The sequence below is a fragment of the Erpetoichthys calabaricus genome, chromosome 3 (assembly GCF_900747795.2).
Source record: "Erpetoichthys calabaricus chromosome 3, fErpCal1.3, whole genome shotgun sequence".
NCBI classification, from domain to species: domain Eukaryota; kingdom Metazoa; phylum Chordata; class Cladistia; order Polypteriformes; family Polypteridae; genus Erpetoichthys; species Erpetoichthys calabaricus.
Window position 1 is genome coordinate 404,623 of NC_041396.2, and position 14,396 is coordinate 419,018.

At 55.5% G+C, this 14,396-nt stretch overlaps 1 protein-coding gene across 1 annotated transcript; it reads right to left on the reverse strand.

The window, feature by feature from the left end:
- Positions 1-5,783: 5,783 nt before the first annotated feature.
- Positions 5,784-12,060, reverse strand: LOC127526976 (sarcoplasmic reticulum histidine-rich calcium-binding protein-like). Its single transcript, XM_051924224.1, has 4 exons — positions 11,684-12,060; positions 10,327-10,377; positions 9,300-9,350; positions 5,784-7,298 (listed from the first exon to the last, which is right to left on the reverse strand). Exons 1-4 carry the CDS (start codon positions 11,732-11,734, stop codon positions 5,784-5,786), a joined length of 1,668 nt encoding a protein of 555 aa, XP_051780184.1. The 5' UTR covers positions 11,735-12,060.
- Between the last annotated feature and the right edge of the window lie 2,336 nt (positions 12,061-14,396).

Genomic DNA, 14,396 nt, shown 5'->3' on the forward strand with positions numbered 1-14,396 from the left:
AGCACGAAGGGTCCAGAAAGACCCGCTTGATTTAACTCAGGGTCACGGGGTCTCAGCAACATCACGACCCCTGGACGAGACGACTCTTAGATGCACCCACGGGCACTGAGGGCCAGTCGACATAACATGCGAAGACCATAAGGGATGTGGGAGGAGGAAGCACACAGACACAGGGAGAACACGCCAGCGCCACACTGGCAAGCATCACCCGCAGAACTGGAAACTTTGACCTCGCCTTCCATTGAGCTGCAGGGGTGCCCACTCACATTATTGGCGGCCGTGAATCCATTGAGTTGTTGTCACCTTGTCACATCCACATCCAGAGATACCCACCACCCACCGGTAGTCACCCCATTGTGTTTTCTCCTGTTGCTCTGACGAGTTCCCTGTTTCAGTTTTCTGCCCAGCCAGTTGAGAGTGGCACAGTGGTGCAGTGGGTAGCGTGTTGCCACCTCACAGGACCAGCAAGCTGGCTTCAGATTCCACGCTCTGCTGTCATCTGGTGGAGACGATGGAACTTGAATGTTCTCCACTGGTTTTCTGCCCGTTTTCTTGCCAGTGCTCTGGGTTGGCACCCTATCCAGGCTGGTGACCACCTTCAACTGGAGGCCATTTCTTTTATCACACTTTGATCGGTGTGGAGTAGGCACATCTTTCTGAGGTACTACTACAGACTGGCACCCCAGACACTCATCTGAGTGGCATTTTGGTTGCTTGGGTGTTTCCTTCATTCTCCTCAGGCCTGCATGGCATTTCACCAGGTGAGTGTTTGTGTGTGCAAGAGGGAGCCGTGTGACAGATTGGCATCCCAGCCAGCGATTGTTCTCACCTTGTGCCCGGTGCTGTCTGAATTGAATTGAGTGGGTTTCAGACAGTTTTAATAAGTAGGTGGCATGCTGGGCATCTCATTCTGCCAGAGCTGGCCTGAGATTCCCCTAGGAGGTGCTGGCATGCTGGCACGAGCAGACAGGTAATGGACCATCATCATTGTGTTGGTGTGCTTGGTCCCATCCTCATGGGTCGCTTATAAAGGAAATGACACCCCAGTGGTGGCACACTGACCCTCGCTTCAGTACACACCCACCCATGCCCCCTCGCCAAACACAAATCAGGTTCAGACAGATGTGCTGTGAACAGGCAGTCACCGGGACTTTTATTTTGACACTTGCTTTAAGAGAGGACTGGTGCCTGAGGCTGTTAGAGCAGGTGGGTGGAGTGGGCATTGGCAGGGCTCACAAACCTCTGTGCCTACTGGACACATTGGTCCAGCGCTTAGGGCAGGATCACAGACGGACACACGATTAAGAGTTTCTTTGAAGACCACAGACCCTGGTGCCTGGCATAGACACAGGAAGACAGGCCTTAGAAACCACAGTGCCATCCTGCAAATAAGGACAATTCCCAGTGGGCCCAAAACTTGTACTCACTTTCCCCAGCTGAGCATGGCACTGGATGCCCAGAGGCCGAGGCTACACAACCTGTGCAGGTGAAACATTGAAGAACCTTTGAAGATTTGGCTATAGTGCCAGTCCAACATATGGGCACCCCTCTTTTCTGACTCCTACCAGGCTGACCACCCCCAACACATACACACTTCAGGAATGTCAGAGAAAACCCACTCGGAGACGGTGATAAAAGGCACAATCCAAAGTGGCAGTGCCCAGGCCCATGGAGTCATGAGGCAGCAGCTGTGCCAGCCAGATCTTTGGGTGGTGGGAGTACAACCGTTGTTTCGGGCACAAGGAGAATGCAAACTGGAAGGAAATAGCATCAGGGTCCTCGAGGTGGCGAGACTACATTGTGCCCACTGTACCAGCAGTGCCCTTCATCACAAGGCACTTTACGTGGCACTCCTTTGAGCACAGGTGCACCTTTTTGCTGTTTTTGGAAGCAGCGGGTGCGACACACTTTTGGGGAGGCGACACTGCCCATGGGCATCCATTTTAACCCATCACTGTCCTCTTCTATGGAGTGTCTCTTGGTTTGATTTCCCCCAACATGCCAAAGCCACTTGGATCCCTGACTTCTGTTTGCCCTGTGATGGACTGGCACCCTCTGCAGACAGTGCCATGATGGGCTCTGGTGCCATTCAAACCTGCACTGAAATAAACAGGTTTAGAAGCAGACACCGCGCAAGTCTGGAGGCACATCATGCGTGCCCCCTCTGTGCCCAGCTTTTCATGCCAGCCGACCTCCAAAGCAGAAGGCATCACAGTGCACAATTCCACTTCACGTCTCTTTATTCGTTTAGCTGTCCAAGCGACTTACAAACGGGCATCCAGGACGGACCCCTGGTCACTCATAGAGCGCCTTTCTGCTATTCTTCCGTGGACTTTCAGTCACACTTTGGCTTCCTGGCCGTCTCATTTGGCTTCTCCTGAGGCTCAGTGCAGATGCACGTCTGGACGAGGTGGGCACTTTGGTGGGCAATCGGGAGTCCATGTGGTCAGTTTGACGTTGCAGGGGACGACGAGTGGCACAAACGTGAGAGCCACGGGTTCAGAGGGTCCTGCTACCTGTGGGTGACTAAGGGAACCGAGGGGAGCTCCTCGTTTCCATGGACTCAGCTTCAGAACGCGCCTCAACATTTAGTGCCCGGTGGCCAAAAGTGCCAGCGTGTCTTTGGAGGCGTTTTTATGACATTGACATTGTGAGGTACGTGTGACGGTGACATCATCTCATCGCCATTTGATTTGGAATTTCATCATTTCATGACTCCTGCCATCTCATTGCACCGTCACACAGATGGTATTTAAGATGGCAGTCCAGATGAGCTGATCGGGGAGGCGAAGCTCGACAGCCACGTCTCCTCATTGTACTCATGATTGGCAAGTCGGGAACACCGACCTTTGGGCGGGACGCCAGGAGTGACTTCCGTTAGTTTAGGGCGGAGCGCATATTGTGGGTCCTGCCATCTATGCTATGCCCATTGCAGAGCCTACACATCTTTATCTTTCCATTTTACAGCTTGCCATCAAGGCCATGATTGGTGCCAGCTCTGCCCGCCACTCGAGCACTTTGCAGAAGTTGGCATTGTCCCCGATTTGCATATTTAGGGGAGCAGCTTTAGAGATTGTAAGCCACGTGTGGTTTTGGCCGATGAGGGGCCTCCTCGATGTGACGTCCCCAGTGGGGTTACAGCTCAGGAGCTGCCATGCTTCTAATAATAATACATTTTATTTATATAGCGCCTTTCCCATACTCAAGGCACTTTGGCTGGCCATGCCATGCTGCTTGACCATTCGATGGTGGTTCACCGGTTTGCTTGGTCAGTGGCAGAGCACATTGGTAAATCAAACCATGCAGTTTCTTTGATTGTTGCTTTGGGCCATCGTGACCCTCGACTCTCGATCGTGATGTGAAAGGCGGCCCCCCGGACCCCAGTTAGGTGGAGCAGATGGCCCTGTCCACCCACCCAGCATTTTACTTGGTTAATGCACAAGGGAGGAAGATGCCCTGCATGGGGACACCAAACATGCCAGTCTGCCTATGTGAGCAGAACAAGCCCCTCATTTGGTCACTCAATGACCCAAAGCTCGGGGACACGAGGAGAGGCGTCACTCAGCGTGATGGACTCGGCCACCAAATCACTGAATGTGCTGCAAATGGAGCTTCATGATTAAGACCATACAGATGCAGTGCCAACCCCCCCAGTCGCGCACTCATTGATATAGCGCCTTGCACGGCGAGCATCACTAGGGTAGTACGGCATAATCAGGCAGGCCCTGTCATATAGCGCCTTGTCATCGTGAGAAATGAGCACAACACCAGCAACAAGACACAAAGGAATCTGCTCATCTACACAGCGGGTATTCAATCGGGCGTATATAGCTCCTTTTATAGCACCAGCTGTGCTGTCACCAAATCCTCGACATCGAGTGGACCAACTGGCCATGTGGCCTGCTTGGAGTGTCAGGACTGACGATGACGTGGGGCACAAATGTCCAGGTCACCACATGAGGCCTGTCCAGTGGCCAGGAGAACTGAAAGAAGTCCCCAAGGAGGTCACAAGACAGTCTATCAGTGACCTCGCCTCACCAACACACATCTTTACCATAATATAGCGCCTTTCATAGCCAGGGGCTTCACTTAATGGGCATTCCCATGACGCAGTAGTGGTACACATGTGAGGGTCTTGTGGCGGAGGTTAGAGTGAAAGGCGCTATATAACGCTTGTGTGTGCCAGGGATACCCAAGTCCATGATTTGCACTGATGTTTGGTGAGCTGACTGAAGAGCCAAGGAATGACAAAGCCACCGGCGCCAAGGCAGACCACCCTAACAAGTTCTACCCTGAAAGGCAGTATGCGTAATGAGAAGCCGTGACTTTCTTCCAGCTTGCTCAGTGGTTGATCTCAATGCCACCAGCCAGGCCTGCTGCTATTGGTGACTCAGCCCAGCAGATGGAGCACCACAGTGACAGCTTGAACCTTTTCTGCAAGCCATTTGTGTCAGGAATTGTCACTCGTTGTGGTGAGTGGGCTGGGGGTCCTGAATTTGAAGGTCCACATGTGCGGGCGCCAGTCCAAAACGGTCACTGGCCAAGTGTGGTTTGTGGTGTTGACAGCAGGTGGCGCTCTTCTCTTCAACAGGGCAGTGCAGCAGCAGCAGCAGGTGTGTCCGGCCGGCCACCTGTCCATCCACCTGTCCACCCATCTGTCCGTCCACCCTTTGACATCACAGCTTTGCAGGAACGAACCTCAGATGGGGGGCCAGCCCAGCACTGGGCTTCCCTGTCCTTATTTATCTTTGTGCTCGGCGCGTAAAGCCCCTTAGCGGAAGGCGCTAAATTACATAAAGGCTTTGGTGACCTCCAACGACAGGAGGCGCTATATAGAAGACAGAGTGCCTCTAATCCTTCTGATGGTGCGATCTACGAAAGGCACTATATGAGTGAACCACCTGATCGCCTTGTATCATTTATGCCCACCAGGAGGCGCTGTATATTCTAACGTCTGACTGAACTCTCACTTGGATTTCCACAGGAGGCGCCACATCCCATCAAGAGCCCCCCTCATGTTCACATGAGCTGTGAAAGGCGCTATACGCTGTAGGCGCCTCGAATGACATTTGTGTTTGCTTTGTTAACTGGCACTGGACGGCACTTTCCACAAAAGGCGCTATATAAGATCGGGGGTCATTTCCAGGGCTTATGCTTTTATTCTTTTTCTGCTCCTTCATCCGATGACGTTGTCTGTGAAAGGCGCTGTAGAAAGTAAAGACAGAGTAGCTTGTCCAGCTCCTCGCTAGAGGGCGCTATATAACCGAACTGTCGTGTCGCGTGTCGGTGAAAGGCGCTGTACAAACCGACGTCTGTGTCTCCCCGTGCGTCAAATGAACGCCCGCTTTGCTGCTTTAACTTTGGTCAGTGGATGTGCCTGTGCTGCCCTGAAAGGCGCCATATAAAGGCTGTTCACGCGGTGCGATGTGTTGGGAGTCTGCCAGTGGACCCCCGCGAGTGCGGGCAGCAGGAAAGGCGCTATATTATACAACGGCAAATCGGCAGCCTTGTTCTCTCCGCAAAGGGCCAGACAGGGCGGCGCCACCAGCCAGGGCGCTGATGATGGACGTTATGAAATTCAATGAGGTGTGTGTGTGTGTGTGTGTGAGTGAGTGTGCAGCCAGTCCCATACAGCGCCTTTCCACGAAGCGTGTCCCTCAGGTCGGCCCGACACGCGGCTTGGGGTGGACTGGCGTGCCATCTGAGGGGGGGGTACCCAGTCCCGCCGACCTGAGCTGTGCCCCCCTCCTCCACGTGAAGCTCGTGTCCTGCACTCGGCCGCGTCACGTCTCGCGCTCCACCTCCATGAAGACCCTCTTTCTGGAGAGCCTCTTCTTCATGAGGATGCAGCTCTGCACGAGGCTCTTGAGGTCGGCCAGGTTGCTCTCGCGCTCCAAGCGCAGCTTCCTCTGCATGTCCAGCACGCGCTTGTGTTTCCAGTCGTCGCCGGCCGCCCGGTCGCCCCGGTCGCTCTTCCTCCTAAGCAGCTCGATGTGCTCCAGCGAGCCGTCCTCCTCTTCCTCGTCCTCCTCGTCCTCGCTGTCATCATCGTCCAGGTGTCCGGCAGAGGCGCTCGACCTGATCTCCGTGGAGTCGCCGCGCGCATACGACGTCCGGCTGGGCTCCCTCTGCTGGCTGGAGCCGGGAGCAGGCGGCTGCTCGTCCAGCAGGAGGTCACCCTCGTCATCGTCGTCTTTGTCTTCATCGCTCGGGGACTCGCTGTGGTCAGTGTGCCCCATGGGCTCAGAGGATGCCTGGAGGTCGCCTTGGACTCCCGTCAGGGGGTCATCTGCCATCTCCGTGTCACTCGCTGGACGCTCTCCTCTGTCTTCAGCGTGTGTGTCCAGGGCTGCGCTTTGGTCCTCTTTGGGAGACGAGTGGCCCTCTAAAAGGTCCCAAGGGTGGGCATCTTCACTGGCAGAGGGTCCCGGACACAGCTCCTCGGTCAGTGACGCTTGTCCTACAGCCGGTCCCTCCGGTTCAGGACTGAGTGCAGTCACCTCGTCCTTCTGAGCCTCGGGCTCTGCTGTGGGCTCCTCTTCGATGGGCGACCTCTCGTCCTGCTCGTCGTCATCTTCTCCCTCGTCCTGCCCGGGTCTCGTGCAGGACGTGTGCTCCTCGTCTCCTGGGCCTTCGTCTCTGTCATGCTCGCTGCTCGGGGAGGCTCCCTTCACCTCCTCTTCCTCTGCCTCGTCCTCCTTCTTCATCAAGTTGTGCTTTTCAGGACCTCCTTGTCTCTCCTCCTCTTCCACTGAGGGTCTTGACTGGCCACCGTCCTCCTCCTCCTCCTCCTTCACGGTGGGCCCGTCCAGCCAGACCTGCGGCTCACCTCCAAAGCGCTCCGTTCTCGGTGACCCTGCCTCCTCTGATGTGACACCCGGGGCGCTCGTGTCCATCTGGGGTAACGCCGGGCACCCAAAGGCATCCGTATGTGTCTGCCCCCCGGGCTCAGTGTGGTCCTCGTTCTGCTGGCACTGCTCTCCCTTTGAGGGCTCCTGGTCACCTGTGCCCTGTGTGCTTGGTGACACTCTGTCGTCCTCGGCCTCCGGTGAACTTGGAGAGGGCGCCTCGTCACTGGAGAGCTCGTCTGCTGCGGAGGACGGGTCCTCGTCAAAAGGCCAGTGCCCCCTGGAGGGTCTCTCGGGGATGGAGGCCGCCATCTTGTCCAGCTGGTCCTCTGGCTCGGTCTGCTCATCCATGTCGGACAGCTCCACCGATGACTCGTCACTGACCCCCTCGTCCTGAGCCGTGTGTGTTGGGGTCTCCGGCCGGAGGCTCTGCTCCTGTCCGGGCTTCATCTGAAAGTAAAAGCAAAGACGTCCGAGAGTGAGCCGCGGGCAGGACAGAAGGCGCTACAAAAAATGGAGACGCCAGCCAACACCCACCCACCCGGCCTCTGAGACTGAATATGGCGCCTTTCACACGGACCCCCTTTTTACACTTACGCTACTGCTGTCTGGCAGGCGACCACCCTCAGCCTTCGAGTTCACGGCCCGACACCTTGGCCACGCTATCTTAAATTATATAGCGCCTTTCACACGGACCCCAATTTAAGGCTATGCTTCCCACACATGAAGGGGTCTCGCCAAGAGGTGAGTATTGAACCCGCAGCCTTGCAGTTTGCATCTTTATCACCCTCTCCATTTATATAGCGCCTTTCCTACGGACCCCAATTTAGGAGGCTTCACAGTTACAACACTAACCCTCATTTCTAGCAGGTGACGTGACTCCCTTGGGGTCCCACCAGAAGGTAAGCATACAGCGCCTTTCACACGGACCCCATTTCAAGTACCATAGAGTCTCTGTTTCTGGCAGGTGACCCACCGACCCCATTTAACGGTCACAATGGAGACCACCGGGGACATCCTGCAGGGATCAGGTCTGGCCGTCACTCAGGGCGTGTCACTGTCATACGAGCCAGCAGGTTACACAGCAGAGGGTGGGTGACACTGTGGTGTGAGGTGACCGGCTAGGAGTCCCACGGTAAGCTAATGGACGTCACCCTCATTGGTGACTTTGGTCATTCTGTACAGCGTCCTTCATAGTCCACCTTATTCAAGGTGTGTCACAGGTCATGTCAGCACCGAAGGGGCCTTCACATTGCACTGCCTTGGCCACTAGGGGGCCACACTTTGGGCAGAAAGGGACGAGCAAAGGGGGACTTCTGCTTCAAGTGCCACCTCCACATTGGACCACCAGCAGCTGGCTCAGGGGGGGTGATGTGCGCTCGCACGTCATCTTCATAGTGACACCACAGCCTTCTAGTGTAGGGTGCAGAATCTTATATAGCGCCTTTCACGTTGGCCTCATTTTAAGATGGCAGGTTAAGTGGCGCAGGAAGTGGAGCCCACATTGGCTTGGTTGGCATAGCGCCTTTCATGGAGCACACGTGGCTCCCACTCAAGACCGCTACTGCCATTAGCCACCCTGAAGATGTACAAACATGACTTCGAAGGGACAGTGACAAGTGACTGTCTGCATTTAGGTGTCAAAGGCAATTTGCCAGCAGTGCCAACCAAATGCATGGGCACAGGGTGCCAGGTCATCATGTTAGCAGCACTTCTCATACAGTATAAATGGGCACATCACAAACCGGTTCACCTGAGTGGCGAGAGACGCGGCGTTCAAGGACGGCCCACCACACCGTGTGGCAGCGATGACAATAGCCCCCTAACGCCACTCTGCTGCCTCCTTAGGTGCTCATAGCCCCCAGCTGCAGTTCTCACTGGCCCCCAAATGACAAGAGCCCACCAATACAAACTCTGCCTGGTCATAAGGAAAGCACAATGCCCACATGGCTCCTCTGCACAGAACTTGAAGGATGGCAGCTGCCCACTATCAGTGCCCATTTCATGTTACCACCTCATTGCCCACTGAAGATCATGTCAAGGGGCCACCACATCTGCCAGAGCGGTCACTTCTAAGAGCTCCAGACTGACCTCAGGGTGTCACTACAGTAGGCCCCTGGTGGAGGGCAATGCCAGGGTACACTCACCGCAGCCATGGCAGCATGAGGGGCACACATGGCACATGTCACCTCATGCCCAAGAAGCCCCCTTACAGGTCAGTGGCCTCTGGTCACTTGTATTGTCACACGCCTTGAAGACAGTTTAGCCACGAGAGGGATGGCAGACGCCCACCATTGTTAAAGACCCCTTGTCGTCTGTGGATGGACGCACAGCTGACCAATAATAAGATCGGGTCGGAAAGGCCAGTCCTTGACAGGCTGGCATCTCCCACCACATGCCACACATGTGCCCGGACCCCCGGGTTGGCGCAGATGTTTCTTGTCCCCTTACCTGCTGGTTAATCCGATCTTTTTCACAAAACAGGCAGGTGTGGAGCGCGTCCTGCAGAAAAAGAAGACGAGGCAGTGAGACATGAGGGCAGGGGGTGGGGGGGCGTCTACCCGCCTGGCCGAGACCCTCTGAAAGTCAGCAGTAGGCTCCGTGGGGGTCACCCTGACGATGGGATTAAGGATTTGGGGCAGGTGGTCAACGTCCGAAGTGCAAGGAGTGCAGACCACTGGAGGAAAGCCCAGGGTGGACGAGGGGCAACCTGGGGGGGCCATGGGAGGCCAGGGGGTCCGGCAGGGCAGGGCAGGCTGAGCAGTGACTTTGTGAGTTCATATAGCGCCTTTCACAGTGCCCCTCATGCCAGGAAACACCCACAAACACAGGGAGTCACTGATTTACAAGGCGGCACTGCGGGCAGGTAGGGATGAGCAAAGGGAGACCTCCAGGCTGGCTCTGAGCTAATAGCTGGCCTGCCAGGCCCTGGCTTTTAGTGCCACTGCCAGCTGGCACAGTTGAAATTCACCACTTGGTGGGTTCAAAGGTGCCTGAGACTTGGGCTGGGTGGGGCGATGTCGGCATTCATTCTTCATGCTCAGTCTGTACCCCAGTTACACCATCTAGGTGGCACACTGCAGGGCAGGTTGCATGGCATGTAATGAGGGCCATATTGCCCTCTTGGTCCAGTTAGAAGGTGAGACACCAGACACTTGACTGGCATCTTGTCCTCCTGGGTTGTTGTGCCCACTCTGGCACCTCATGCACTGAACACTGGAAAGCATTGGCAGTCGATTTTGTCACAGAAAAGGAGGAGCACTGGGGCCAAAGTGACAGGTGTGACCCTAGCTTGGGACCGGAGGGAGGTGGCATTGCTAAAGATAGCCAAGTGTGACCAGTAGTAGAAAAGCTGAGCGAGTGGCACCATATAATGGCAGGACTGGGGCGCAGCACCCCTCCATGGAGCCCGTGCCCTCCGTGTACGGGTCGTGAGACTCTCACTGGCACCCCCTGCTGGTGAAGTCAGCCCCCTTACCTGTGGGTGGATGCGATTTCGTTTAACGAACATTTGAGCTCCTAGTGTGTCCTGCAGAAATGAAAAAAGAATCAAATTAGCAAGATGTTTAGAAAGCCGAGGGTCTCGACCCGCTTCGTGGCTTTGGGCACCCGACCCTTAGGAGTGCAGGGCTTCGATCCCAAGGGCACCACATTTGTCCAACACCCTTGGTCACCTGCCCGGACCCTCGTAAAGTTTGCACACCCACATACGGTGGAGGACTCAAGGGATGTAGGTGGCACTAGTGAGATGGCATGTGGAGTCCAACACTTCACTGATGCCCAGGAGCACAAGGACACGACGTGGGTCTGCATGTCAAGTCTTCAGCCCACTTCAGGGCACCAAATTCTACCAGTAATCGGGTGAATGGCACAATCGAGGACACCCAGTGGACACTGAGGGAAGTGCACTCAGAGAGGAGGAGGAGGAAGAGGAGGACGAGGAAAAGCTCAAGACGATTCTCATCAAACACAAAGCTCATGGCCAACGGGGCATGTGGGGCACACAGTGGAGAGGAGCTTCTTGCAGATGACAGGGCATGCATTCTTTCATTACCCACACCTGATGGGCCATGCCCATCTTGGTACCACCAGGCAAAGGGCAGGTATAAACACAGGACAAGGTGCCAGACTGTCACAGGGGACCAAAAGAGAGATGTGGGAGAAAACCTGAGTGGGCAGACAAGAGCCCACCTGGGCACAGTAAAGTGACCAGTCACTACAGAGCCATTGGCCAGCCGCTGTGGCCAAGTGCCGGGTCAGTGGCATGAGAATTCATGCATTCAAAGATGGGCACAGAAGCTGGGTATTCAAGAGCCTCGGTGATGGTGTGGGTCAGGACAACTGGTAAGGAAAGGGCGACTTTAGGTCAGTTTAAAGTCATGCCCACTGATTGGGCACAGCCTGGCACAAGTACAGAGGACATTTGACAGACATTCCCAAATCACAGATAGTGACCACAATTGCCAATTGCAGTGACCGGTGGCCCAAACCCTTGAGACGTCACACACCCGTCACCGACCAAGGGCAACATGGGACCCGTTTGATATTCTTGGGGTGTCATGCCATCTGTCCTGCACAGCTTTATTAGGGGTGGCCAGCGGCCGTAAGGAATCGGGGCTCAAATTAGAAAGCTGATTTTAAAAGTGATGGGGGGGGGGGGGGGGCTCCAGAGACCCGGGTTCAAGTCCGAGGACTTGTGTGGGGTCTGCATGTTCTCCCAGCCAGTGCTGGCACGTGCCATACACCTCCTGCCCTCAAGTGAGCCCGTGCCCAACGAGCAGCTCCCACACGGTGGTGACAGACTGGCCACCCGGCCGCACTCGAGCGTCACGCACCTTATCCAAGGCCGGGTGTCCGACGCTCTGCTGGCTCTGCTCACAGCCCATGGTAGACACTGGAATGGCCGGGCACGGGCCGGGCGGGCCGCTTTATGCCTTGCCGCTTATCGCGATGCCGCCCCGCGGATGTTCCGACTTCTCGGGCGGACGGAAGTATCGCGCGGTTGGCGCCTTGCCCGGTTGCCCCGGAGACGGGGAGACGCCGGAAGGCCGCAGATCAGGCGCCAGAGTGACGTCGTCGTCGTTCACTTAGCAGGCGCCTAATCCGCCGGAGTGTTAGCTAAGACCCCCGTGGGCGCCGCGGCGTGCCATCTGAGGCAGCCTTCTCGATGTGCGGCGGGCTCTTTGCCGTCCCCCGTGTCGCTGTCACTCGCAATTCGCCCGTCCATTGCAACGGAGGGCGGCCAAATCGGAGACGCAGCGCCTGCCAACCACGTGGTGCGTTCCCGCACACTCCCACTCAGCGGACCAATGGAAAACATGCGATTAACATAAAGGCGGTGCCGAGAAAAATAACACAAGGAGCCGAAAGCAGCGAGAGGCGGGCACAGCGGTGCCCGCTGCAGAGGGTCGACTGATGGGCACGGGGGCGCACACACGCCATTCGTCCATTGTTTTATTTTCAGAACCCCCGAATTGGACACCTGAATGTGGGCTGAGGTGGAGTCCAGGATGTGCCCTTGGTGAGAACAAACCCGGGACGGGGCGCCAGTCCGTCACTGCCCACTTACATTTGGACAGGAGGCCAACCTGTGTGCCACGTGGGTCATAGTCAATGAGCTGGGTGGGCACAACTCACCTCGGCTCACCAGGGTACATCGCGAGTCTCCATCTGTCTTCAGTCCTGCATAGCGGAGTCCATCCTGCAATGGCACCAGAGATAGTGATGTGGTGGCACAGCATAGGACTGGCATCTGGCTGCCTTCTGTCCAGGACACAGATGAGGCCAAGGCACACAAGAGCATCACAGAGGGTGCCCGTGGTCTTCATGCCAGTTGATTCAGGGACAGTTTGTACCCACAAGCAGTGAAGGTAAAGAAGAACAAAGGAGGAGAATTCAGAAGTTCAGTGTGTGTGTGTCACTTGTGCAGCCCACCCATTGTCACCACATGCAAAAAGCACTTAGGAAGTCTTGACTTGGGTGACGTCTACCAATAAATGGCTGAAAGGTTGGCTTCTGGTAAAGTAAAGAAAAGACACAGCAACTTTAAACTTCCAGGATTACAAAAAGTGAAGCCCACTCACCCACCGCCCGGCCTCGTCACCTGCAGGAATTCTCTGATGACTGCACTTCGGGGTCCATTGAGACAGACGAGAGGACTTGGGGGAGAACCTTTGAGAATTGTCTGCAGATGAACATCAGCAAAACCAAAGAACTGTCCCACCACAGGGCCTCCAGCATGGGGGCGAGTACTGGGGGTCCGCATCAACGGCCTGCTGGACTGGCCTCCTAACCCAGAGGAGCTACAGGAGAACGGACCGAGCAGACTCCTTATTCTGTGATGGCCAGTGTGGTGACAGCTCTTCAGGACAAGCCCACCGATTTGGGAGGTCCTCTGGACCCCCTGGAGGTAGCAGTGCAGGTGTAGAGTATGAAGACCACACAGAGTGCCATTATGGACAAAGCTGCACATCCCCTCTGTGTGACATAAGGTTCAGCCACTCGGCAGGACAGGTGACAGGGGCTCCTTTATAGCGCCTCCCTGGGACTGCCAGGTCAGAAGTTGTCCTCCTGGTGTGTGTTTGATGGGGTTTGTTGTTTGTCACACTATGTCACTTTTGAACCCGCTTAATGCAGACCAGGGTGGTGAAGGGGGGTTTGGGGGGCTGGAGGTGTAAGGCACAGGGCAGGAACAAACCCAGGACAGGGCGCCCATTGTCATCATATCATTTTATTCTGCAAAAAGCCAAATCTGCCCCTGGGGACCAATGACGTTCTGTCTGTCTGTCACATGGCGTGTGTCACTCTTTGTGGTCTTTGTAATAAAATTCATAATGGAGTGAGTGGCACAGCCTCCGAACTTATTCTGCTCCCCTTCTTCTTCATTGATTTTTATCATCATCTTCATCACCTTCATCATCATCATGTCGGTGGTGAAGCCTCAGAAAACTACAAAGTGTCATGGGGACCTCATGGGGATTCACTCCATTCAACCTCTGCCAGCACACCTCCTGCTCCACACCCTGGGCCTGTCACTTCTGGACCACTATGAGGGGCCCTGGCGTGTACCACCAAGCCGCACTCACAGAGCAGCCACACGTCGCATGTTTAACCAGCTGAGGTGGGCACACGCCACTCCTCTCTCCAGGTCAACACATCGACTCATCACGGTGACACGGGTGAAGTCCAAATCCGAGAGGGTCAGTGTCCATACATCGTGGGGTCCCCCACTCCTCCTCTACCACTCGGGTCTGCTGATGAAGGACATCTGGTGATGCCAGTGCAGTCCTGACTCTCTTCATGTGGAATGAGCTGCCCACCTCAGGGCGTCTAAGAAACGTCTGAAGACCCTCCAGTGTCGTGACGTTCTGTCCAACTGATATCAGCTCTTAGGTGCTGCAAATCTGGGAAGCTTTTCACTTGTGCTGGTCAGTCCTGTCACCTTGTCCTTTCACACTTGTCCCCAAACAGTCCCAGACTGCTGTCTGCTCGCTTATGTTGACATGCCTTGTAAGTCGCTTTGGATAAAAGTGTCTGGTAATCAAATAC